Consider the following 24,601-nt stretch of genomic DNA (forward strand, 5'->3'; position numbering starts at 1 on the left):
TCTAGACTGCACACGAATTTTATCGGCCAACAAAAAACAACTTCAAAAGTGATGTCATGTGCTGGTTTACTTTCCGTGTGTTTTTTCTTCTCTGAGCATGCCCAGTCTTGCTCATCAGATTTTTGTCTGCCGAAATCTGTACTGACTGACGGAAAATCGGCCGTTGTGTTGACGGCCAACAAAAATTTTATAGCCTGCACACCAGATTTTATTTGGCCGAAAAGTCGGAGTCGGTTGTCGAAAGCATCATACTAACAAGCCGAAAATCGGCCGATCGGACGTTGGCCGAAAATTCACGGCCAACTATCGATGCGTGTGTATGAGGCATTAGACTCTGATCTACAGTTGCTATGATGCTGCACATTTGATGGCTTGACAGTTTGGTTGAGAGCACAAGCAACTATGACAGTTATCATTCAAGATGTGCCTGGAATGTAAGGCCCCTTTCACGCTGTAGAGTCCTTCGGCGGACTCCGTTTTTCTCCACGGGGGATCGGTGGATGGCAGCTGTATGCGGAGACAGAGCTGTCAGGTCCCCGCTGTTCTCTATGGGGGAATCGGATGCGAACGGACCGTCTGTCCGTTCTCATCTGATCCGATCTGATCCGCTGGATGGAAGGTAAATAGGTTTTCCATCCGTCCAGATTTGACGGATCGGAGGTCAGCGGGCATGTCTCCACTGACGTCCGATCCCCCATAGAGAAGCATGGGGCACTCGTTCAGATCCGCCTGCAAAACTGGCAGGCGGATCTGAACGGTCTGCTAGTGTGAAAGGGGCTGAATTGTTTTAGGAAATAGTTAAATTGATGGATTTATTTCAGCTTTAAAGAGTTCTGTGGTAATCTACACTAAAATTTGCTCTTGGTTCCCTCATGTGTATAGATATTCTCCCAGTGTTGATACTCTCATAGAGAGGGGTACATTTGTTCAGAGATATGGATTATTCAGGCGTCCCTTGTACATTTGCAAATATGTTGAATTGAGGTTTAGATTATAGAGGTTGGTTTTAATTCAATCCTTTACTGATTGGCAGGGCTGAGCACTGGGGAATGTCTCCAGTTTGAGTACTTTTAGCGAATAGTCCCTCATACATGCACTTGCCGTGCCAATCATAAATTCATGTGTGTGGCTGCCTCTTTGGTAGGTTACCAGATAAATAAAGTTCTGCTGCATCCGGTCAGCAAGGAATGGGTCATTTAATATGTATTTTCTCTTCTTGCAGGTAAATGGAAAGGATCTATCTAGAGCCACCCATGACCAGGCGGTTGAAGCTTTTAAGACGGCCAAAGAACCTATTGTGGTCCAGGTTTTACGAAGAACACCCCGCACAAAGATGTACAGCCCTTCGGCCGGCGTGCAGATGATGGATGCAGAAATTCAGACCGAAATCACTTTTGAGCACATCATGGCTCTGACCAAAATGAGTTCCCCATCTCCTTCCGTAGCTGCACTGAATCCCTATCTCCTTAATGAAGAGTAAGTACTCACCTTTCTTTGGTTGTCATGTTACTTTGTTATTTAATAAACTATGCTGTATTACCAAGTTATCCTTACTGTCTAGTAAAAAAAGGATTTATTGTGGGATTTTGCAATAAAAATAAAAAATTGCTGTTTTAAAATATTTTGCTTAATGAAGATCAGTCGTTAGAATGTTTATTTTAAAGTTGTGTTCCCTATGGAATAAAGTACATGTAGTATTTTGTCTCATGTTTCTAGGCTTTTATTAAAAAGGTTGTAAACCTCCAAAAAAAAAAAAAATTTTTAAAATAAAACCTGAAAAACAAAGGCATAATGAGATATTATGCATCGCATACTAGCTCATTGTGGAATACTTACCTTAGAACGAATCCCCCGCAGTGGCGCCCTGACATGGCCAACATGTTCACCTGTCTTCCTTCCAGGTTCATGACCTCTGGCCGGCGTGGAAGCCGCCGTTCACGCCACAGGGCTCTGAAGGAACGGCGGGGGCGGTCGTTCCTACGGAAGCATGCGCCAGTGATGTCATTGGCTGCATGCAAAGTAAATATCTCCTAAACGGTACACATTTAGGAGATATTTACAGTACCTATAGGTTAGCCTTATCATAGGCTTACCTATAGGCAGGGCTTTTTTTCAGCGGGAACGCGGGAGAACGCAGTTCCGACACCTCCTGAACTGAATGTATGTAATTGCAAGGGGTGCTTGGGTGTGCTGGAGGGTCTATTGATGCTGGCTGCTGGGAAATCTATTGTTGCTGGAGGCTATCTATTTTTGCGGAGGAAGGAGGTCTATTGTTTCTGGGAAGGTCTTCTGTTGCTCCTGGGGGATCTGTTGTTGCCAGGGTGCGTATTATTTTTCTGGGGGGGGGGGGGTCACTTGTTGCTTGGAGGGATTTACTGTTGAGGGAGCGGTCTTTGTTGCTGGCCATTGAGAAATCTATTGTTGCTGGACTGGATCTGTTTTTGCAAGGGGTTTAATTGTTGCTGGGGAGGTCTATTGTTACTGGTGGGTGATCTATTGTTGCTGGTGGTGGGTCTTACGTTGCAGGGGGTCAATTGTTGCTGAGAGGGATCTACTATTGAGGGAGGGGTCTAATGTTGCTGGCTGCTGAAGGGTCTATTGATGCTGGCTATTGGGAGTCTATTGTTGCTGGGCTGGAACTATTGTCGCTGGGATGTCCATTGTTGCTAGATCTAATTTACTGCCTTTCTTGTTATCATTAACAAATTCCATACAAAATACTTAGCACCACACTTACTTAGCAATTATACTTGGTTCTGTATTCTCTAAAAAGGGTGGTACTGGGAGGTGGGTAAGGGATGGAACCAAGGAACGGTGCTCAGACGTGGGTAGGGGGTGGAGTTAAGGGGGACTCAGAAGGGAGGAGTTCCTGCACCTATTCGCTGAGAAAAAAAGCCCTGCCTATAGGTACAAGGTACAGAGGAAGCTTTACTTCCTTTTTAACCCTAGTTAGAACCCTGAGGTCAGATCTCCCCCCTCCCCTCCTGCCAAGGCTGATCCGACAACAGCTATGAAGGAGATGGTTGATTCATATATGTAGCTTGTCCTGGCTGTGAGCACTTTCTCCAGACAAGCAATGGCAAGAAGAATGCAGGGGCTGGCTGACACATCCCTCTTCTGTCTGCATTCCTCTTGTAGTTGCTTGTCTCAAGAAAGTGCTTACAGCCAAGAAAAGCTGCAGCTATGAATTTCCCATCTCCTCCATAGCTATTGTTGGATTAGATGCGGAAGAAGGGTAGCAGGTCGGACCCTATACCTTGGGTTAGAAAGCAATTAGAAACATGGGAAAAGTCCTACATGTACTGTACATTGTCCCATAGGGGACAGAATTGCAAAATCAAAATTCTAATAGATTTTCTTTAGAAAGAAAGCATAATTTCAAGTGGTAATAATGGTCTCTAGATACCTGTTTCTCTTTACTTTGTGCCTGTGTTTTTGCTCTCTCCCAAGGCTGTAGTCCTAGTAATGGCATGGAAGTTGGTTTGGCTAAATGGGTGTGTATCAGAGGAACGTGATTTAACAATCACTTAACCTCCACTATAGTAGGTTAAGGCATTGTTGGGGTAGCATTGTGATCTCTGACAGAGGTAATAAATGCCTGGACATTTTACACATTACTACCATTCAGTTATCATTGAACCATACATTATAGCTGGTGTTAGGTCCACCTTAAACACCCCTTGTCCCCTCACAGCTACTGCTATGATCCATCAGACACCATAAAGAAGATGTCAAGGGCTAAAGCAGTCACTCACCCCAGTTGTCTGCCTTCTCCCTGTGCTATTACATACAGGTGTAGGGATTAGCTTAGGTTCAGTCCAAACTTGGAAGTTAGCTGTCATTGCTGACCCTGCAGCTGCATGTCTATAAAGGGGTAGAGATGCTGATGGCATTGTTGACCTAATATGGCCATGTTCAGTCAATGACGTTGACATAATATGCCTACATAGTCATTTTAAGTCAATGATCCTTATAAAACCATTAACCTAATATGGGCATGTGGCCATGTTACATCAATGTCATTGACCTAATATGGTCATGTGGCCAAATTAAGTCAATGATGTCATGAGCATCCCCTTCCCTTTGTATACTTGCAGCTGCATACTGGGGAATCTCCCGTCTGCAGCCTATTATACAAGCAATGACAGGTATATTCGGACTAATTTGGACCCAAACTGGGATGAGCTTGGGTTTGGGCCAAACCTGGAAGTCAGGTCTCATTGCTAGACCAATAAGCTGTGGATGGGAGATGATTCTCCGTTATGCAGCTGCACGTCTACAAAGGGATGGGGATACCTGTGACACATGGCCATATTGGGTCAATGATGTTACAAGGATTATTACACTATTGTGTTCAGTGGTCCTCAACCCTGGCCTACAGGGCCCAGTAACAGGCCAGGTTTGCAAGATAACTGAAATACATCCCAGGTGATATCATTTGCTGCTCAGTGATTGCAGTACTCTAGTCTGCATCTCCCCGAGGTAATACTTAAAATCTGGCCTGTTAGTGGGCCCTGAGGACCGGAGTTGAGGACCACTGGATCACCGGGTGGGAGGAATCTCACACCAGTGGCTCATTGGTCCTGTGATGACAGCTAACTTCAGTTTTGGGCCAACCCATGCTGGAACCCAAGTTTATCACTTCTTATCACTGGTGTCTAAGATCTGTGTTTCCATCCCATAACAACTAATACATTTGGTTCTAGGCAAAAAACAGTCTGATTGCTAAAGGCAATACGGATGTGTACTCTTCCAGACACTTGAAGATCTCTGCCTATAAACTGTTTGTGAATTCTCAGGTGAATGGAGACGGAGAACTGTTTCACAGCTCAGTAAATAAGCCGTGTGCCCCTCCTCTCTAACTTGTCATTATCCGTGAATCACTGCAAGTCTGAAGTCCACTGGGGACATATGGAAACATCAAGAGATAATTAATACGCCTATGTAATGAAGCATGGACGGCTAATTTGTGTCAGCAGACTCTCCTGGTTTTTTTTTAGAACTGCCGACAGCAGCACATTTTCAGGCTTACAATGACATCCTCCGGGGAATTGTACTGTAGAATACCTGTCAGATAAAGGAAGTTCAGGAAGACTTTCTGTGGTCCTGGATTAATGGTGGTTGTCATATACTAAATACTAGTGACATCTCTGTGTCATGGTGCAAAATGGCCTTCTCAGAGTTAAGTCTAATGCATCCTGAGTGTTTCACCCTAGTGCATGAGATTCTGGCGTTTTGGCGTGCAACTCTGAATTCTGGCCATTCGTCCTTGGGCTCAGTAAACGTTACCACTCAGTGCTCCCTCCAGCCTTAGAAGCTTTTAGCCTCTCATAGAGTTTAAAGTGGAGTTCCGGCCTATTTTGCAACTTTACTGATTCCTGGAGTGCTCGCTATGCTCATGAACAATTGGGCGTTTTATATTTTTTTCGGCGGTCCCTTACCTTATTTTCAGGGCATTTTTGATTGTACTTCCTCCTTCTTCCTCCTCTGTGGCCACGGCTACCGACATCACTTCCGCATTTGCATTGCATCCTGGGAGCTGTTTGTCATCACTCCCAGGAGGCCGGAATCAGGAAGAATTCCCAGAACACTCCCTGGAATCAGGAAGAAGGACACAGCAGATTACACTGCGGCTTCAGATGCCCACGTCTAATATGGCCACACCCAGACAGCGTTTTTAAAAGTAAGATTTTGACAAAAATCCAATACTGTACAACTTGTAAGTATGAGAATAGCGGTTCTGTAAAGGGCGATGGATTAGTATTGTAGGCGTATTTTTAGTTAAAAAAGATATTTGAGGCCGGAACTCCGCTTTAAAGTCTGCTGGCAGCAGGATTTAATGGTGCACGCCCTGCCCACACCTAAACGCCAGGATCTCATGCATTCATGCATCAAAGCTAAATTCCCGGTATGCATGAGGCCTAAAGCTGGCCATACACTAATTGAATTCAACCAGGCTGAATGAAAGGATTCAAATAGAATCCTCTATCCACGCTAACAGCACAAACAAATGAACCCCACTGGGCAAAAAAACATTCAGGTATTTCCTTTACTAGTTGAATCATTTTTATTAAGTTAAACCAAAAACACCACCTTTTGCCACTGGATGGTGCTAAGTATCATATGAATTTCCTATAATACTTCATCTAGTGGCCAAATGTGGTATTTTCTATTTTAGATCAACATTAAACATTCGTCCAGCACAGAAAAAAGCCTGATAACCTTGTTTTTTTTCTATTTGCACAAAACATGACCTGGCACATTCTCTGGGCGAATTGCTATGTGAATTTTTTACAAAATCCACCCCAATGTGTGACAGCTATTACACGGTAGAACAAGCTCACCACACACCTACAAGAACAAGCTCAGCTATTGTATTCTCACATTCTCACAGGTGGCGCTGTTGGCTGTCAGAATACATGAACAGTAATGCTAGCTGATTGGCTGCAGTCATTGCTCGGCTGACTGTTTTGCTACAGGCTCCTTCAACAAAAACCTAATTCAATTTTAAAAGTGAAATCTGATTAAGGTGGACCATCGGGTCCATCTGTCAGTTGTTCAGGTGGACCTAATCGGACCCTTCAGTCTCCTCTTTGGAGCGGTGGGTGTCAACGGACATGTGTTCGTTGACACCCAAGGTAATCCGATCCTATCCACTAAAAGCAGGCAGATGGGGATCCGTTCCCCATCCGTCTGGCAGATCGGATAGCAGTCTTGTGCATCTGTTTACATCCGACCGCCCGTAGAGGAGAGCTGTGTCTGCGTCCGCTCTGCATAAGCACAGTGGACAAGTAACAGCCATCCGCCTGCTCAAGCGGGGGATCAGCAGACTCCAACAGAGCCCGCACTCATCAGTCTACTTCTTCTCCTTTCACTGTCCAATCACAGGCTGGGGGGGGGGGGTAGGAGCAAGGACCTGTAAGTGTTACCTGAACTGCAGCAGAGTAAAATCAGGTCTCCTCCCCTGCTAAACAGGGCTGGGCTTTGTAGCACAGCTGTGTAGATCTCAAAACTGGATGAACAGAAATACAAATCCTTTGGCTGGTAAAACAGATCTTGTGTATGTTTTCATTTGTGTATTTAGCCGTTTGCCTGGAGTTCAGCTTTATCAACTCACGCAGTTTTGTTCTCCTTTATAAATGTTCTATTTTAGTTCCCAATCCCCAATTATCCAAAAATATGGTCAACTTCAGAAACAGGCTGATTTTACGAGAACAAACAAAAGTTAACAAATGAATCTTTGCAAATAAGCCCCGAAGTATTTAAATCGAATAATAGCTTTGTTAGGAATAGCAGTAAGTCAGATTTCCTTCTGTGTGTGCTTTGTGCAACATGGCGGGCGAAAAGAGAACAACAGCCACAAGGCCAGATCGTCCTTCAGACACTTTTGATCGCAGTGGCCCGTGTGTAGTCGACCGTCCTACTCTAATCAGCTTTTATCTAGCGTTTAATTATGTCTGACAGGAAAATGTTTTGTTTAGCACGTCTTTTGACTCAGCTGGGTTTTAGTCAGCAACGGCGGCGACATTTTCCCGCCACCCCGCTTAATGGTAATCCCTCGGAATAAACAGAGGAATGATGTTTGGAGGATGATGTTCCAGGCCAGTGGCGGAGCTCATCGTTTTTTCCTGATGAGCCGAACATCCAGATGAAGCCATTAGCTTCGAACAATCCCACTTCCTACATGTAAATGAACGCAATAATTAGAAACATAGACGCGCGGAGCCGATGGAGTGTCAGGCAAGAGCAAGTTTGAAAAAACCAGCTGAGAAAGGGAATTCCAGCGCGGCAGGCTCCAGACACACCGCAGCTTCGCAGCCCCGGCAGGTCACAGTCGGAGTGACAGGCATTCCGGAACTGTGCCAGCGACTGTCAACGCTTTTCACTGACAAAACGTCAGGGCCGCCCCCCCCCCCTCTCCTGGCAGCTGCTGTGACTGGATTTCACAGCAGATTTCGGTCTACTGGTGACAGAAAGACGCCAAATCTGATTATGAGCCACCATGTTCTGTTTCAGTTTAGCCAATGCAATCCACATCTAAGGCTTGCAATACACGTAGCAATTTGTACTGTAATCAATTCAAATACAAGCGATTACAGATATTTGATCGATCATTGCAGTATTGTTCTGCATCTTGTGTTTAAGGCCTCACTTGTGTTGCCTACTGAAGAGCAATCTTAAAAGGTTGATTGACAGGTGGTGTGGAGGCTTTGTTTTGCTGCCTAACCTCCCGTTTTAAAGCGGAGTTCCACCCAAAAGTTGTAGTTCCACTTATCTGCTTCCCCCCCCCCGGTGCCACATTTGGCACCTTTCAGGGGGAGCAGATACCTGTCAAAAACAAGTAACCGCTCCCATTTCCGTGTAAGGGTGCCGCGGCGACCTACGCCATTTACAGCCCCTCCTCCTTCCCCCGCTGCCTTCTGGAAGACACACAAAGGTTCTAGTAGACAGCAGGGCTATTCAGAAAGTGCAGCGCGACTCGCACATGCACAGTAGGAAACAGGCTGTGAAGCCGCAAGGCTGTGAAGCTGCAAGGCTTCACTTCCTGTTTCCCTTAGTAAGGATGCCGGCGCCTGCACCTGGAGCTGATGGACAGTTCGGTTTCGGATGCCGATATCACAGGCTTCCTGGACAGGTAAGTGTCCTTTATATTAAAATTCAGCAGCTATAGTATTTGTACCTGCTGACTTTAAATTCCTCCCCCCCAGGCTTGAACTCTGCTTTAACTCCCTCGATGCTGCACCACTGTGCCGCAACCATGTGCATTGCAGGACAGTTGCAGCACAGTCCCAATTAACTTGAAAGGGTTAAGCTTAAGTGGGGTACACACTAGTAGAAAATCTGCCGAAAATTCCCGTCCAAGGTAAAATCGCACAATTTTCGCCTAGTGTGTACACAACTTTCAGCAGCCGATGCCGACATTTTCAACGAAAAAAAACGGAGGAACAAACAGCAAAATTTTTATCGTCCTTCCCCAGACGACCAATTTTCGTTTAATGTGTATGCAGTACGTCCGCGAAAAATCGGATTCGAAAGACCGCGCATGATCTGAAGTTGTTGATGACCCGGAAGTCTAGAAACAAATGTCCCAAAAAAAAAAATCGGACAAGAAATTTCGTGAACATTATGCACTGTCAACTAAAAACGGTTATGACCGCTGAGCATGAGAGAGCAAAATCGGAGGATATTTCGTCCGATTTCCGTCAAGGGTGTACGAGCCTTAAGTGGGTAGTAGTGCCTGCTGAGCATAATTCCTGCCACAGCGTAGCATAGCATATGAACACCCCTCAGCTGCTGCCTTTGCAGCTTAAGTGGAAGCAGTGGGGGGGGTTAGACCTTAAGGGAATGCTGTCCGAGCAGCGATGGCCATTTTTCAATGATAATATCCTGTATCTAAAACCAAACATTTTTTTTTAGTTTTGGATATATTCAATATATGAGCAAAATGATACTAAAGTCTCGTTTCTTTCTTTTTTTTCTTTACAAATAAAAAACATGTTCTACTTACCTGCTCTATGCAGTTGGTTTTGCACAGAGCAGCCTGGATACTACTCTTCTTGGGTCCCTCTTTGGTGCTCCTGGCCCCTCCCTGCTGTTGAGTGCCCCCACAGCAAGCAGCTTGTTATGGGGGCACCTGAGCCGAGCCACGGCTCTGTGTGCCTATTCAGACAACGAGGCGCTTATCGGCCTCATCCTCTCTATCTCTCCTCATTGGCTAACTAACTTTGATTGATAGCAGCGGGAGCCAATGGTTTCACTGCTGTGTCTCAGCCAATCAGAAGGGAGAGTCTGGATCGGCCAAGGCACTGGATTGAAATGGGGCTCAGCTAAGTATTGGTGGGGGGGGGGGGGCTGAGAGGGGCTGCTGCACACAAGTTTTTTTGTATCTTAATACATAGAATGCATTAGGATAAAAACCCTTCTTCCTTTAGAACCACTTTAGGCCCTGTTTACACCTGAGTGTTTTTCACCTCATAAAACGCTCATCTCTGAAGTCTCAAAACACCCAACAAGCCAAATCACATTCATTTCAATGGCCCCTGTTCACATATGAGCATTTTGTCACTTGAAGCAAAAAAAAATTACATGAGCTTCTTTTTTGGCAGATTACAAGCGTTTTTGTTAGATGTCAATGCCTGCCTCCAAACACCTTTTGCCAGAAAATAACGCCCAAAAAAACCACCTGAAAACGATACGCTCAGATGTGAATGGAGCCTTAAAAAGCCTGCCAGATTTGAGTTCCACTGGGAGGTGCGGGGTAGGGTGGGAGTTGGACTTCACCTCCTGTTCTGTAGACTCAACAGCAAGTGAGAGGAAACCTCTTCAAAAGAGGGGGAAATCCCCTCTTAAAGCGGTTGTATAATGAAAAAAAAAACCCCTGCAAGACAAAGGCATAATGAGTTAGTATGCATCGCATACTAGCACATTATGAACTACTTACCTTAAAATGAAGCCATGACACGGAGGCCCGGACGCCGCTGTGGAAGCTGACATGCTCCCTCTGTGTCTCTTCCAGGTCTGGCAGTTCCTGCTCTGTGAGTGGCCGGAGCCGCGATGACGTCACTCCCGCGCATGCGCCGATAGCGCCGATTCAGAGCGCATGCGCCGCTAACGTCAGCGGCTGCATGCAGGGCAAATATCTCTTAAACCGTGCAGGTTTAGGAGATATTAATTGTACCTACAGGTAAGCCTTATTATAGGCTTACCTGCATAGGTGTGCGCAGCCTATTGCATTAGGGTGTGCACCCCAAAGTTTAAATACACACGCATGTGTTTGCCTACATGTATATGGCCCCGGTACATTACTCTCCCTGCTGGCAAAGTGAAATAGATGTGTGTGGCACTTCTCTTATGGCAGAGCAGGTCCGAGGGAGATCTTTCCCATCTCCTCACTGGCAAACAGAGCGATAATGCTAATGTGCCCTAGGTGATTAGGGTGTGCCCAGGCACACCCTGTGCGCACGCCTATGCTTACCTGTAGATAAAAGTCACAAAAATGAGTATAGTACCGCTTTAACCACTTTACGACTGCTCACAGTAATATTACTGCGGCAGAGTGGCTCGTTATCGTCTGACGACGTAGTACTACGTCGTCAGACACTCCCCCTTCTGGGCGGCGCTTGCGCGCCGCCGGAGGCTCGCTCCCGCTGTTTTCATTCACAGCGGGAGTCGGGCCAGGGGAGGAGCAGCGGCGATCGCCGCTGCTCTTACCCGATCGTCGGGGATCGAGTCTGGAGATCCGCCCGCTGTGTGTAAACACAGCGGGCGGATCTCCATAGTGACAGGGAGTGACAGATCGGAGTGTTCAGCATAGCTGGACATCCGATCTGTCCATGACTCACTCAGTCACCTCCCCCCCCACACGTCAGTAAGCACCAGGCATACATTAACCCCTCCCTCTCCAATAAAATTAACCCCTTCCCTGCCAGTGTCATTTTTACAGTAACAGTGCATATATATAGCACTGATTACTGCAGTAATGTCACTGGTACCCCCAAAAGTGTCAAAAATGTCAGTCAAGGGTCCGATCTGTCCGCCGCAATGTCGCAGTCCCGCAAAAAAAATCGCAGATCGCCGCCATTACGCGTTAAAAAAAAAAACACCAAAAATGACAGAAATCTTTCCCTTTGTTAGTAAACGCAATAACTTTTGCGCAAACCAATCAAAATACGCTTATTGCGATTTTTTTTACCAAACATAGGTAGCAGAAAACAAATTGGCCAAGAATTTTTTAAAAAATTGGTTTTTACATCTTTTTTGGGGGGAATTTCATATAAAAAAATGTTAAAAATATTGTTATTTTTTCAAAATAAACGCTCTTTTTTTTTTGATAGCGCAAAAAGTAAAAATCGCACAGGTGATCAAATACCACCAAAAGAAAGCTCTGTTTGTGGGAATAAAAGGACGTAAATTTCGTTTGGGTACGGCGTCGCACGACCGCGCAATTGTCAGTTGAAGTCGCACAGCGCCGAATCGCAAAAAGTGGCCTGGACGGAAGACAGCAAAATCCTCCGGTGGTAAAGTGGTTAAGCTGGCCATGCACTGATCGAAGTTCAATCAGTGTGTGGGCTCAACAAAAGTTGATTGTTTATTTGTTGAAGTTGATGTTGAAGGGACATCCCTCGGTGATTGGAGCATTTATTAAAAGGACAGGTCCGTGAGAGAAGGTCAAAAAGCCACTGGTGAACCAAATGGCAGCATAGGTGCCCGGTGTGATGTGTCTAAGGATGGGTCGGAGTCATCAAGTTTGACGGACATCAGGTAGCTTTATTTCACCAAAAGATGCATTTTGTGGATATAGCTCGCCACTTCCCTCAGTCTATGATGTTACACAAATGTTTGACATTTACTGGACACACTTGGGTGGAACATTGAAATGAGAAATGGAAAAAATTTGTGTAGCACTGTAAACTGGAGAAGTGGAGAGTTATAGCCATGAAATGCGTCTTTTGATGAATTAAAGCTATCTAATGTTCATCAAACTTGATGACTCCGTTTCATTCTTAAACACATAATACCAGGCGCCACTGCCATTTGGTTCATCGACCAGTTTTCGATCTCCTCCAATCCTACCTGTACAATACCCACGTGAGAACCCATGAGAGAAACCAGGAATGGGGACCCTATGGCATCAAGAGTGACTGATCTGGGCCTGGACTTCTCTTCACCTGCACTGAGGCCCTGTTCACACCTGAGCGTTTTTCAGCTCGTAAAACGCTCATCTCTGAAGTCTCAAAACGCCCAACAAGCAAAACCCCATTCATTTCAATGACACCTGGTCACATCTAAACGTCTTGTCGCCTGAAGCAAAATGCTTGAAGCTCAAAAAAGTACATGAGCTTCTTTTTTGGCAGATTACAAGCAGTAATTTGCGGACTTCCTCAGCTGGGATCCCCCCGACAGGTCATTCTTGTCACTGTTTAGAGATGGAGCTGTAGAGTTCTGCTCTCTTCTATGGGGAGATTGGATGAAAACCGACAGCCTGTCCATTTTAATCTGATCCAATCTGATCCGACCCACTGGACGGGGTGGCGAACGTATCGCCATTTGTCTGTTTTCAGCAGATCTTGTAGGATCGGATGCCATTGTCAGTGGACACATGTCTGCTGACATCCACCTCCCCATAGAGGACAATGGGTGGCCCAATCAGGTCTGCCTGAAAAACAGACAGGTGCACCCGATCGGTCCAATCATGTAAAAGGGGCCTAAATGTGAAACAGATATTTTGCTTTGCTTTGTCTCAGTTGTTGTTGTTATTTTTTGATCATTTTTCTGGCATTCGGTGTAAATAGAAGTAGTAGGTTACAACTCGCATTCTCGCTCCTCCCTTCACGCCTTCCTGTTGTATTAATGAATTTCAGCAATTCAAAGGTAACGGAATCCAGTTCTGTCCCAGACAAATGATATCAAAGGAGTCTTCTTATTATCTTTTTGTCTGATTTTTTATCATGTTTTAATTATGAATAATATTGGTTAGAGGTCCCTGCACTTTTGACAAGAGATCTTTATGCAAATGAGAATAACGGAATAATTGCTCATTAGGTAGAGAAAGGGGTGTGTTCTGAAATCTTTGCCATTCTCTTTTTTTTCTTTTCTAGGCACTCGCCACTTCATGAATACTTTGACCCCAACGACTTCATGGGAGGCTTACACCAAGACATCGACAGAGACGAACTAGAGCTAGAGGTAAGTTCTTTCATGTGCGGACTAATTAGGCGTTTGAAGTGGCGTGCAGATAAATAATTATATTGTAAATGAACATTTTAGGAATGGAGGCTGGCCACTCTTTTCTAGGGTGCGTTAATACAAATGAACAACACTATTTATATCTCTCCATGTAAAATGAAGAGGAATGTTTGTGGAATGCGGAGGAAGAGGGAAGAGTAGCAGATGAAAATGTTCTCCTTTCCATTGCATTGCAGAAATATGCGACCAAATGCCTAGGCTTTTATTATGTGAGCAGCACTGGAAGGAGCCCAGAGCAGCATTTTCTTCAGGAACTGTATTTACTGTATTTCATCCCCTCTGTTTTTCTGTTTTTTATCCAATCCAGCAAGACCCATAAAGCCTAAATTTAAAGAGGAAGTAAACTCTTCAACAAATGTTTTCTTTTTTTTTTCCCTGCAAAGTAAATGCATAATGTGCTAGTGTGACACTTACCTGCAACGAAGCCTGCGTTGTCCCTGCTGCCGGCCGCATCCATCTTCACCCGTCTTCCTTGCGGGTCTGCGGACTCCGGCTGTATTACTGGCCGGAGCCGCGTGACGTCACTCCCGCGCATGGCAACAAGAGCCGCCGGTCACGGCACAGAGCTCTGAAGAAACGGCACGGGCGGACGTTTCTTCAGAGCGCATGCGCCGATGACATCATCGGCTACATGCAATGTAAATATCTCCTAAACGGTGCAAGTTTAGGAGATATTTACAGCACCTATAGGTAAGCCTTATTTTAGGCTTACCTATAGGTAAAAGTCATCAAAGTTGGTTTACAACCACTTTAACCACTTTACCACTAGAGCATTTTGCTGCCTTACGTCTGGGCCACTTTTTGCGATTCGGCGCTGTGCGACTTTAACTGACAATTGCGCGGTCATGCGACGCCGTACCCAAATGAAATTTACGTCCTTTTTTTCCCACAAACAGAGCTTTCTTTTGGTGGTGTTTGATCACCTGTGCGATTTTTACTTTTTGCGCTATAAACAAAAAAAGAGCGTTTATTTTGAAAAAATAACAATATTTTAAAAACCAATTTTTGGCCAATTTGTTTTCTGCTAGCTATGTTTGGTAAAAAAAATCGCAATAAGTGTATTTTGATTGGTTTGCGCAAAAGTTATTGCGTTTACTAACTAAGGGAAAGATTTCTGTCATTTTTGGTGTTTTTTTTTTTTTAACGAGTAATGGCGGCGATTTGCGATTTGTTTTTGCGGGACTGCGACATTGCGGTGGACAGATCAGACCCTTGACTGACATTTTTGACACTTTTGGGGGTACCAGTGACATTACTGCAGTAATCAGTGCTATAAATATGAACTGTTACTGTAAAAATGACACTGGCAGGGAAGGGGTTAATTTTATTGGAGAGGGAGGGGTTAATGTATGCCTGGTGCTTACTAACGTGTGGGGGGGGGGAGGTGACTGAGTGAGCCAGGGACAGATCGGATGTTCAGCTATGCTGAACACTCCGATCTGTCACTCCCTGTCACTGAGGAGATCCGCCCGCTCTGTTTACACAGGCGGGCGGATCTCCAAACTGGATTCCCCGACGATCGGGGCAGAGCAGCGGCGATCGCCGCCGCTCCTCCCCTGGCCCGACTCCCGCTGTGAATGAAAACAGCGGGAGCGCGCCTACAGGGGGAGGAGTCTAGCGACGTAGGTCTACGTCGTCAGATCTACAAGAGCCACTTTGCTGCAGTAGCAGCACAGTGGCTAGTGTTAAAGTGGTTAAAGAATACAGCATGTTACTTCAACATTTCATATTCCTGATATGTGTATGCTGTACCATGTACTTGTGTCAACAAGTATCCTATTCTCTTTGTATTGCTTCTTTTGTGTGAAATACCTGATGATCCTGTCAGTTCCCCTGCTCTCCTATTTCAAACTGAGCATGCTAGGCATGAGAGCACATCCATCCCAGTGTGATCAGTTTTCTGGCTGTGGTGGGAAAACAGTCTGCCTGTCCTCCAATGATCAGACTGGTGCTGACACTCCCCCCAGCATAGCATTTAACTGGGAAGATCAATGTTCTGCTGTTTCTTCATCTCTAGCTCTCCAAGCCCCTTATGCATCTTAGAACAGAGGCTGTGATCACTTGTAGAAAAATAAGTAAAAAGTATGTATAATGTGTGTTGTGTGTGTGTGTGTGTGTGTATATATATATATATATATATATATATATATATATATTTATTTGTGTGTGTGTATATATATATATATATATATATATATATATATATATACAGGGGCGGACTGACAACTCATGGGGCCCCCGGGCAATAAGAGATCATGGGCCCCCTGTGTCCCCGCCCACAAGCAAGCCACACCCACACAAAGGAACATTACTTTCATTGACCGCCAATGTAAGAGTCAGAGTCATTCTTCCCCCTGACCCCCAATGTAAGGGACATTCTTCCCACTGATCACCAATGTAAGGAGCATTCTTCCCACTGACCACCAATGTAAGGAACATTCTTCCCACTGACCACCAATGGAAGGGACAGTCTTCCCACTGACCACCAATGGAAGGGACATTCTTCCCACTGACCACTAATGTAAGGAGTATTCTTCCCACTGACCACCAATGTAAGGGATATTCTTCCCACTGACCACCAATGTAAGGAGCATTCTTCCCACTGACCACCAATGTAAGGGACATTCTTCCCACGGACCGCCAATGTAAGGAACATTCTTCCCACTGACCACCAATGGAAGGGACATTCTTTCCACTGACCACAAATTGAACGGACATTCTTCCCACTGACCACCAATGTAAGGGACATTCTTCCCACTGACCGCCAATGTAAGGGGCATTCTTCCCACTGACCACCAATGTAAGGGACATTCTTCCCACTGACCACCAATGTAAGGGGCATTCTTCCCACTGACCACCAATGTAAGGAGCATTCTTCCCACTGACCACCAATGTAAGGGACATTCTTCCCACTGACCACCAATGTAAGGGACATTCTTCCCACTGACCACCAATGTACGGAACATTCTTCTCATTAATCACCAATGTAAGGAACATTCTTCCCACTGACCACCAATGTAAGGGACATTCTTCCCACTGACCACTAATGTAAGGAGTATTCTTCCCACCAAAGTGTACAGATGTCAGTATTATGGGAAAAACACTCAGTGTACAGATATAAGTGTTATATATAGGGAATAGAACTCACTAAGTGCTATTCCCTATGTATAACACTGATTTCTGTAAACTTAGTGCTAGTACCTATAACACTGATATATGTACTACAATGAGTACTATTCCTTATACACTGCTCAAAATAATTAAAGGAACACTGAAAACACAACAAAATATCATGCTGGATATCTATACTGATATGGACTGGGTAATGTGTTAGGATCTATACTGGTATGGACTGGGTAATGCGTTAGGATCTATACTGGTATGGACTGGGTAATGTGTTAGGATCTATACTGATATGGACTGAGTAATGTGATAGGATCTATACTGGTATGGACTGGGTAATGCGTTAGGATCTATACTGGTATGGACTGGGTAATGTGTAAGGATCTATATTGATATGGACTGGGTAATGTGTTAGGATATATACTGGTATGGACTGGGTAATGTGTTAGGATCTATACTGATATGGACTGGGTAATGTGTTAGGATTTTTACAGGTATGGACTGGGTAATGTGTTAGGATCTATACTGATTAGACATATGCCGGTTTTCGGTAATTCGATATATCGCGGTATTGCATAGCCACGGTATTGTTATTGTGGCATTTTTAAAATACCGAGTTTCTCTGTCAAGTCTGCCTGACTTGTGAATTGATACATTTCAGTGAGCTGGATGACTCATTCACTCACACAGCTAAGCCCTTTCAGCATTAAGTCTCCTAACTATAAACAAAAATGATTACATTGTATTTTTTCCTTCCCTCTGCCAGGGAGAAAGGAAGTTTAACCTCTTAAAGACTGGATCTTTTTCTGACACTTGTTGCTTGCAAGTTAAAAATCAGTTTTTTTTTTGCTAGAAAAGTACTTAGAACCAATGTTCCCCCTAAAGTGCGCGCATGCGCGGACGCGCAGTGAAAATTACGGTCCCGCGCAAGCATCTATTTAGACCGCGCACCTATTTAGACTGCACGGACGTGGCGGCCGGGGAACAGAGCGTGCGCCTCGAGAGCACGCCCATTGTGTGACAATAGCGAATGAAAATTCGCCATTGTCACACGGATCCTCCTCCTGACCAATCAGGGAGCGGGTCCTCCCGCTTCCTGATTGGCCGAAAGGCCAACTTCATGCCATTGGCCGAGGAGGAGGCGCCGGGACTCGGGAGGACGGAGACGCGGGAAGCCGGGGACTGAAGTGACCGGGTCCATGACCATCCGTGAGGTAAGTGCACGGGGGGGCTCGCGGGGGCCAAGTCACGGCTGGTCAAACACCAGAAGATCCACTCAGCCAGCAGAACACTTCTATACTGCTGGATGCCGTCCGCAATGACCTGGCATTTTGAGGGAGTTTGGGATCAATAGGCTGGCAGTGGCAAAGCAGCTAAATGTCTCACAAAATGGGCATGCCTCAATTTTGGAAATGCATTGTGACACATTGCATGGTGGTGTATTAATGATGCACAGCAAGATATGTGCATTGGAGGTGCGTTGCTTTGTTGGCTACCACTCAAAATGAATCTCATTACAACTGCAACATACTGTGTGCTGGTGTAACACTGTGAAAATGTGCATTTGGCTTTCAAAAAGGAAACCTTTTATTAGTGCCATACCCATACCATAAGGTGGTGCGTCTGCCTTGGTAATGGCTCCCACCACCCTGAACTACTAAAGGAACCCCTGTACTAACCTTGAACACCTGCATGTCCCCCAAATGTCCCTCTTCTACCCTGCCCAGTTCTCTCCTGAGCTGCACTGTGCACAGTAGCTCATTTGCCAGCACTGAGAACAAACACATCTCTATAATGGATGGATGTGTTACTGTAGCCCCACAATTGTGAACAGTATGCATTATATCTGTCAGGAAACCAGGACTGTGTTTGGAATGTATTCACTTTACTGTGTAAACTTTTCAAACTTGGTGCCAAAATGTAACCACAGCTTAAAAATAGCCTATTGAACATTTATTATTACTATTACCTTTAGACTGAGCAATTTAATCAAAAATCATATATTGTCACAAAAAGTGCATGCTGCCATTAACTAATGGGCTATAGTTTGATAGAATATTAGTAAATCGTATTAACTGTTCACAACCAAGTTTACAGTATAATAAACTGTAAAATTGGTTGAACAGTTAAAACGATTTACTAATATTCTATCAAACTATAGCCCATTAGTTAATGGCAGCATGCACTTTTTGTGACAATATATGATTTTTGATGAAATTGCTCAGTCTAAAGGTTTGCGCTCAGAAATTTTTTTATTTGCTCAGCACAGTAAAAAATTAGAGGGAACATTGCTTAGAACCCCCAAATATTTTATATATTTTTTTAGCAGAGACCCTACAGAATAAAATGGCGATTGTTGTAATATTTTATGTCACACTGTATTTGCGCAGCAGTCTTTCAAACGCAATTAATAGACTTTAATGAATAAAAAAAAAAAAAAAACGTAACAGTAAAGTTATCCCAATTTTTTTTTTTGTTACACAGAGAATCGTGAGAGAATCGTGATCTTTATTCCAAGCTAAAAAATCGTGATTCTCATTTTGGCCAGAATCGTGCAGCTCTAATATATATATATATATATATATATATATATATATATACATATACACACAGGCATAGCAGCCCACATTACATTATTATATAGCCATCAAGCAGTGTCTGGCCTACCTGGTGATGACTGGTCCTGGCGCTCTGATCCGATGGCCTGGTCTTTAAAGGGGCAAATCCTTGCGATCCATAAGTGGTTAAACCTGCAGAAGGACCGGTGTTTTTATCTATTAATTACTTTACTATTGCTTTAGGCCTGGTTCACATGTATGCGGGTTGGCGGCCCACATTTGCACAGGCATAGCAGCCCATTGATGTGAATGGGCTTGAGCTGCTATGCCTGCGTTTTCAGCTGAAAAAAGGTGCATGCAGAATTTAAAAAAATGCAGTGGCCATGAAATCCATCCTTCTTTTGCACCATGCGACTTACCTGCCGTTGCTGCACACGCAAACTGTTTTTAAATGCCGTGCCCACGTATACAAAAAATGCAGAAAGCTTGCCAGAGCAGGAACTGCAGGTTAGTCGCATGGTGCAAAAGCAGGATGGATTTCAAGGCCACTGAATTTTTAAAAAAATGCTGCATGCACCTTTTTTCTGCAGAAAATGAGGGCATAGCAGCCCGTTCAAATCAATGGTCTGCTATGCCTGTGCAAATGTGGGCCGCCAACCCGCATACATGTGGGCCGCCAACCCGCATACATGTGAACCGCCAACCCGCATACATCTGAACCACCAACCCGCATACATGCGAACCACCAACCCGCATATATGTGAACCAGGCCTAAAGCAATAGTAAAGTAATTTATAAACAACACCTCCTTCAGGTTTAACCACATCTTGACCACAAGGATTTGCCCTCTTAATGACCAGGCCATCGGATCGGAGCCGAGCGCCAGGACCAGTTATCACCAGTTAGGCCAGACACTGCTTGATGACCTATTTTAGGCCTGGTTCACAGAGTCTGTACTGACTGACTATAAAATAATGTGCATAAGTGAACCAAAGCCCCTAAATTCAGCAATGAAATTGAAGTGAGGTGGAAATTTAATAATTTAAATTTAATAATAGAATACCGTGATAATACCGTATACCGTGGCAAAACCTTAATCAATTAATCGCAGCATGAAAATCTGATACCGTCACAAGCCTAATACTGATATGGACTGGGTAATGTGTTAGGATATATACTGGTATGGACTGGGTAATGTGTTAGGATCTATACTGATATGGACTGGGTAATGTGTTAGGATCTATACTGGTATGGACTGGGTTAATGTGTTAGGATCTATACTGGTATGGACTGGGTAATGTGTTAGGATCTATACCGGTATGGACTGGGTAATGTGTTAGGATCTATACCGGTATGGACTGGGTAATGTGTTAGGATCTATACCGGTATGGACTGGGTAATGTGTTAGGATCTATACCGGTATGGACTGGATAATGTGTTAGGATCTATACTGGTCTGGACTGGGTAATGTGTTAGGATCTATACTGGTATGGACTGGGTAATGTGTTACCAGCGTGACCAGTGTGCCCCCTTCAATGCAGAGTAACCAGTGGGCCGTGCCCTCTTTCAATGCAGAAAGACCAGCGTGTCCCCTTCAATGCAGAGTAACCAGTGTGCCGTGCCCTCTTTCAATGCAGAAAGACCAGTGTGCCCCCTTTCAATGCAGAGTAACCAGTGTGCCGTGCCCTCTTTCAATGCAGAGAGATCAGCGTGCCCCCTTCAATGCAGAGTAACCAGTGTGCCGTGCCCTCTTTCAATGCAGAAAGACCAGTGTGCCCCCTTTCAATGCAGAGTAACCAGTGTGCCGTACCCTCTTTTAATGCAGAGAGACCAGCGCGTCCCCTTCAATGCAGAGTAACCAGTGGGCTGTGCCCTCTTTCAATGCAGAAAGACCAGCGCGTCGCCTTCAATGCAGAGTAAACAGTGTGCTGTGCCCTCTTTCAATGCAGAGTAACCAGTGGGCTGTGCCCTCTTTCAGTGCAGAAAGACCAGCGCGTCCCCTTCAATGCAGAGTAACCCGTGTGCCATGCCCTCTTTCAATGCAGAAAGACCAGTGTGCCCCCTTTCAATGCAGAGTAACCAGTGTGCCGTGCCATCTTTCAATGCAGAGAGACCAGCGTGCCCCCTTCAATGCAGAGTAACCAGTGTGCCGTGCCCTCTTTCAATGCAGAGAGACCAGCGTGCCCCCTTCAATGCAGAGTAACCAGTGTGCCGTGCCCTCTTTCAATGCAGAAAGACCAGTGTGCCCCCTTTCAATGCAGAGTAACCAGTGTGCCGTGCCCTCTTTCAATGCAGAAAGACCAGTGTGCCCCCTTTCAATGCAGAGTAACCAGTGTGCCGTGCCCTCTTTCAATGCAGAGAGACCAGCGTGCCCCCTTCAATGCAGAGTAACCAGTGTGCCGTGCCCTCTTTCAATGCAGAAAGACCAGTATGCCCCCTTTCAATGCAGAGTAACCAGTGTGCCGTGCCCTCTTTCAATGCAGAAAGACCAGTGTGCCCCCTTTCAATGCAGAGTAACCAGTGTGCCGTGCCCTCTTTCAATGCAGAGAGACCAGCACGTCCCCTTCAATGCAGAGTAACCAGTGTGCCGTGCCCTCTTTCAATGCAAAAAGACCAATGTGTCCCCTTCATTGCAGAGAAACCAGCGCACTTACCTGCAGCAGCGCCTTCTCCTCAGTCCCCCGCGTCTCCTTAAGTCCTCCCACCTCCTCCTTGGCCAATAGATACGGAATGGATAGAGGGGCAGTGTACTGCATCACCCAACGCCCCAGCCGCCACTGGTGGTGATGCTGTCCTATGCAAAAAAAAATTTCTGCCAGGCTTTTTATCCAAAAAAAGCAAGTGGGCTTTTATTCAGGAGGGTGGTATTATTAGGTTTTCATTTCTTTTGGGGGTTTATTGGTATTTATCTTATGTCAATAGGGTTTTCTTTATACTTTATGAAAGGGCAGAGAGAGAGAGGGGTGGGAGAGAGAGAGAGAGGGGAGAGAGAGAGGGGAGAGAGAGGGGGGAGAGAGAGGGGGGAGAGAGAGGGGGGGAGAGAGAGGGGGAGAGGAGAGATGAAGGGGGGAGAGGAGAGAGGAAGGGGGGAGAGGAGAGAAGGGGAGAGGAGAGAGAGAGAGGGGGGAGAGAGAGAGGGGGGAGAGAGAGAGGGGGGAGAGAGAGAGGGGGGGAGAGAGAGGGGGGAGAGAGAGGGGGGAGAGAGGGGAGGGGGGAGAGAGGGGGAGAGGAGAGAGAGGAAGGGGGGAGAGGAGGAGGGGGGAGAGGGAGGGGGGAGAGAGAGAGGAAGGGGGAGAGGAGAGAGGAGGGGGGGAGAGGAGGGGAGAGAGAGAGGGGGGGGAGAGAGGGGGGAGGAGGGGGGGAGGAAGGGGGGAGAGGGTGGAGAGAGAGGGAGGGAAGAGAGAGAGAGAATATCTGACCTGAAGCAGCAGTTTGTCTGTGCTTGGTCCTGCTGCCTCAGTCACTCCGCAGAGGCCACACAGTGAGGATGAATGGAGGAACGGAGGTGGGTGGAGTCGGAGACTCTAATAGGCACGGAGGAGGACGATTTGCATGCTGGGTCCCTTACCTATCAACTCGTGGGTGGCTGGCTTGCTCCGAGGACCGAGTCAGAGATATGTCTTCCGCTCTCTTCTTCACTCTGCAGTTTACCTCTGCAGCATGCGACGATCTCCTGACTGCCCCCCGCAGCGGGAACGTGTGGCCCCGCCCCTCAGCTGAATTCTGAGGTGGCCCGAGCGCCTGTTGCTTTATCATCCCCAAAGCTCCATTTAAATAATTCTGATCCCGGCCAGCTCTCCTATAGCCGCATGCCCGCATCCACCGCCAGCAAGGGATGCATCTTCACTGCCTCACTGGAGCCTCCATTCCTCAATTCTGCAGTACAAGAGTGTGTAGGCACCTCCCGGGACAGACTGCTGAGCCTCTCATGGGGCCCCCCCTCGACCACGGGCCCTCGGGCAGTGCCCGACTGCCCGAATGATCAGTCCGCCCCTGATATATATATATATATACATGTGCACAAATGTTTCGTCTTTAATTTCTATTTTACACTGAATGAGTTGTTTTACATATACTTTAAATGAATGTATTTTTAAAATAATCAGCACACAGGTTGGTACCTACATTGAATGAGTAGTGTCCCTTGTGCTGTTAGCTGCTCTCTTGGTCGAAATTTTCCATCCTCTGCATCCCCACCCCACCCTATACCTCCGCTGAGTCTCTGTACCTGTCATACGCACTCATCCAGAGTGCTGACAATCCCTGCCCTTTCCACCCCCCCTCCTCCATTCATAGAAGCTGTATTATAGGTTCCCACAATGAATAGAGAACAGGCAGATGAAATAAAGGTGCGCCTTTTCCTTTCATAAAGCACTCTTCACTTCATTTTTTTCTTTTTTTTTTAACTTTCTCCGAAGGAAAAATATATCTTCTGTGCTGCTTCTCCTTTCACTGTCCGGTCACAGGCTGGGGAGGGTCCAGAGGCAGTAGTAAGAATTAAAGTACAGCAGGAGAAAATCTCGGTTGAAAGAGAATATTACAGCAAAAGCTGGTTTTGTTGTTTTATCGCTTATTGCGTAATTTTGATTTTATCTTGTTATTTTTAGCTTGGTGTCTAGTATAGCTTCTCTTTAAAGCAGTGCAATAATGACATGCACTGACTCATTGCAGCCTGTTATATTTCATGGCGAGGTCTCGGGAGACCCGGACATCTATACTATAAGTGTATGATACATTTCTGTCTGGCAATTCATATGGATTCCTGGTTGGTAGCTACTGTAGTTGCTTGTGTTACTAAGGGCGCTACGGCATAGCCCGCAATATATCTTGGTGAACTTTGATGCATTCTTGGCTGTATCTGGAATAACTGGGCGCTTGGAGTATTTGATGGGCATATTTATACTTTTGGTCTCCCCTTTGCTGGACCACGCCTGATAATCACGTTGTTGGCTTTTTGCTTTCCACCATCTTGATATTTGTGAAAATTTATATGGGCAACATACAAGACAGCCCTGAAGAAGCGGAGAAGATATACCGCGAAACATGTTGGCATATTGTGTTTTTTGCTTATTACATATGTTTGGTGGTTTTGTATGTTCTAACCTATAGGGTGATGTTGTTTTCCCCTATATTTAAAATGTTTGTTATTTATGAGCACAATAAATTTATAGTTT

General features: G+C 45.5%; 1 protein-coding gene across 3 annotated transcripts in view; it reads left to right on the forward strand.

The window, feature by feature from the left end:
- PDZRN3 (PDZ domain containing ring finger 3) overlaps positions 1–24,601 on the forward strand; it is a 386,786-nt gene that overhangs the window by 335,372 nt on the left and 26,813 nt on the right. For all 3 annotated transcript variants that reach the window (XM_082265835.1, XM_082265836.1, XM_082265837.1), the window contains 2 exons: positions 1,223–1,476; positions 13,599–13,686. In XM_082265835.1, the coding sequence (XP_082121961.1) occupies positions 1,223–1,476; positions 13,599–13,686 (342 nt within the window). The remainder of the gene's footprint in view (positions 1–1,222; positions 1,477–13,598; positions 13,687–24,601) is intronic.

The sequence above is a fragment of the Pelophylax lessonae genome (assembly GCF_965119305.1).
Source record: "Pelophylax lessonae genome assembly, chromosome: 8".
In the NCBI taxonomy this organism is placed as follows: domain Eukaryota; kingdom Metazoa; phylum Chordata; class Amphibia; order Anura; family Ranidae; genus Pelophylax; species Pelophylax lessonae.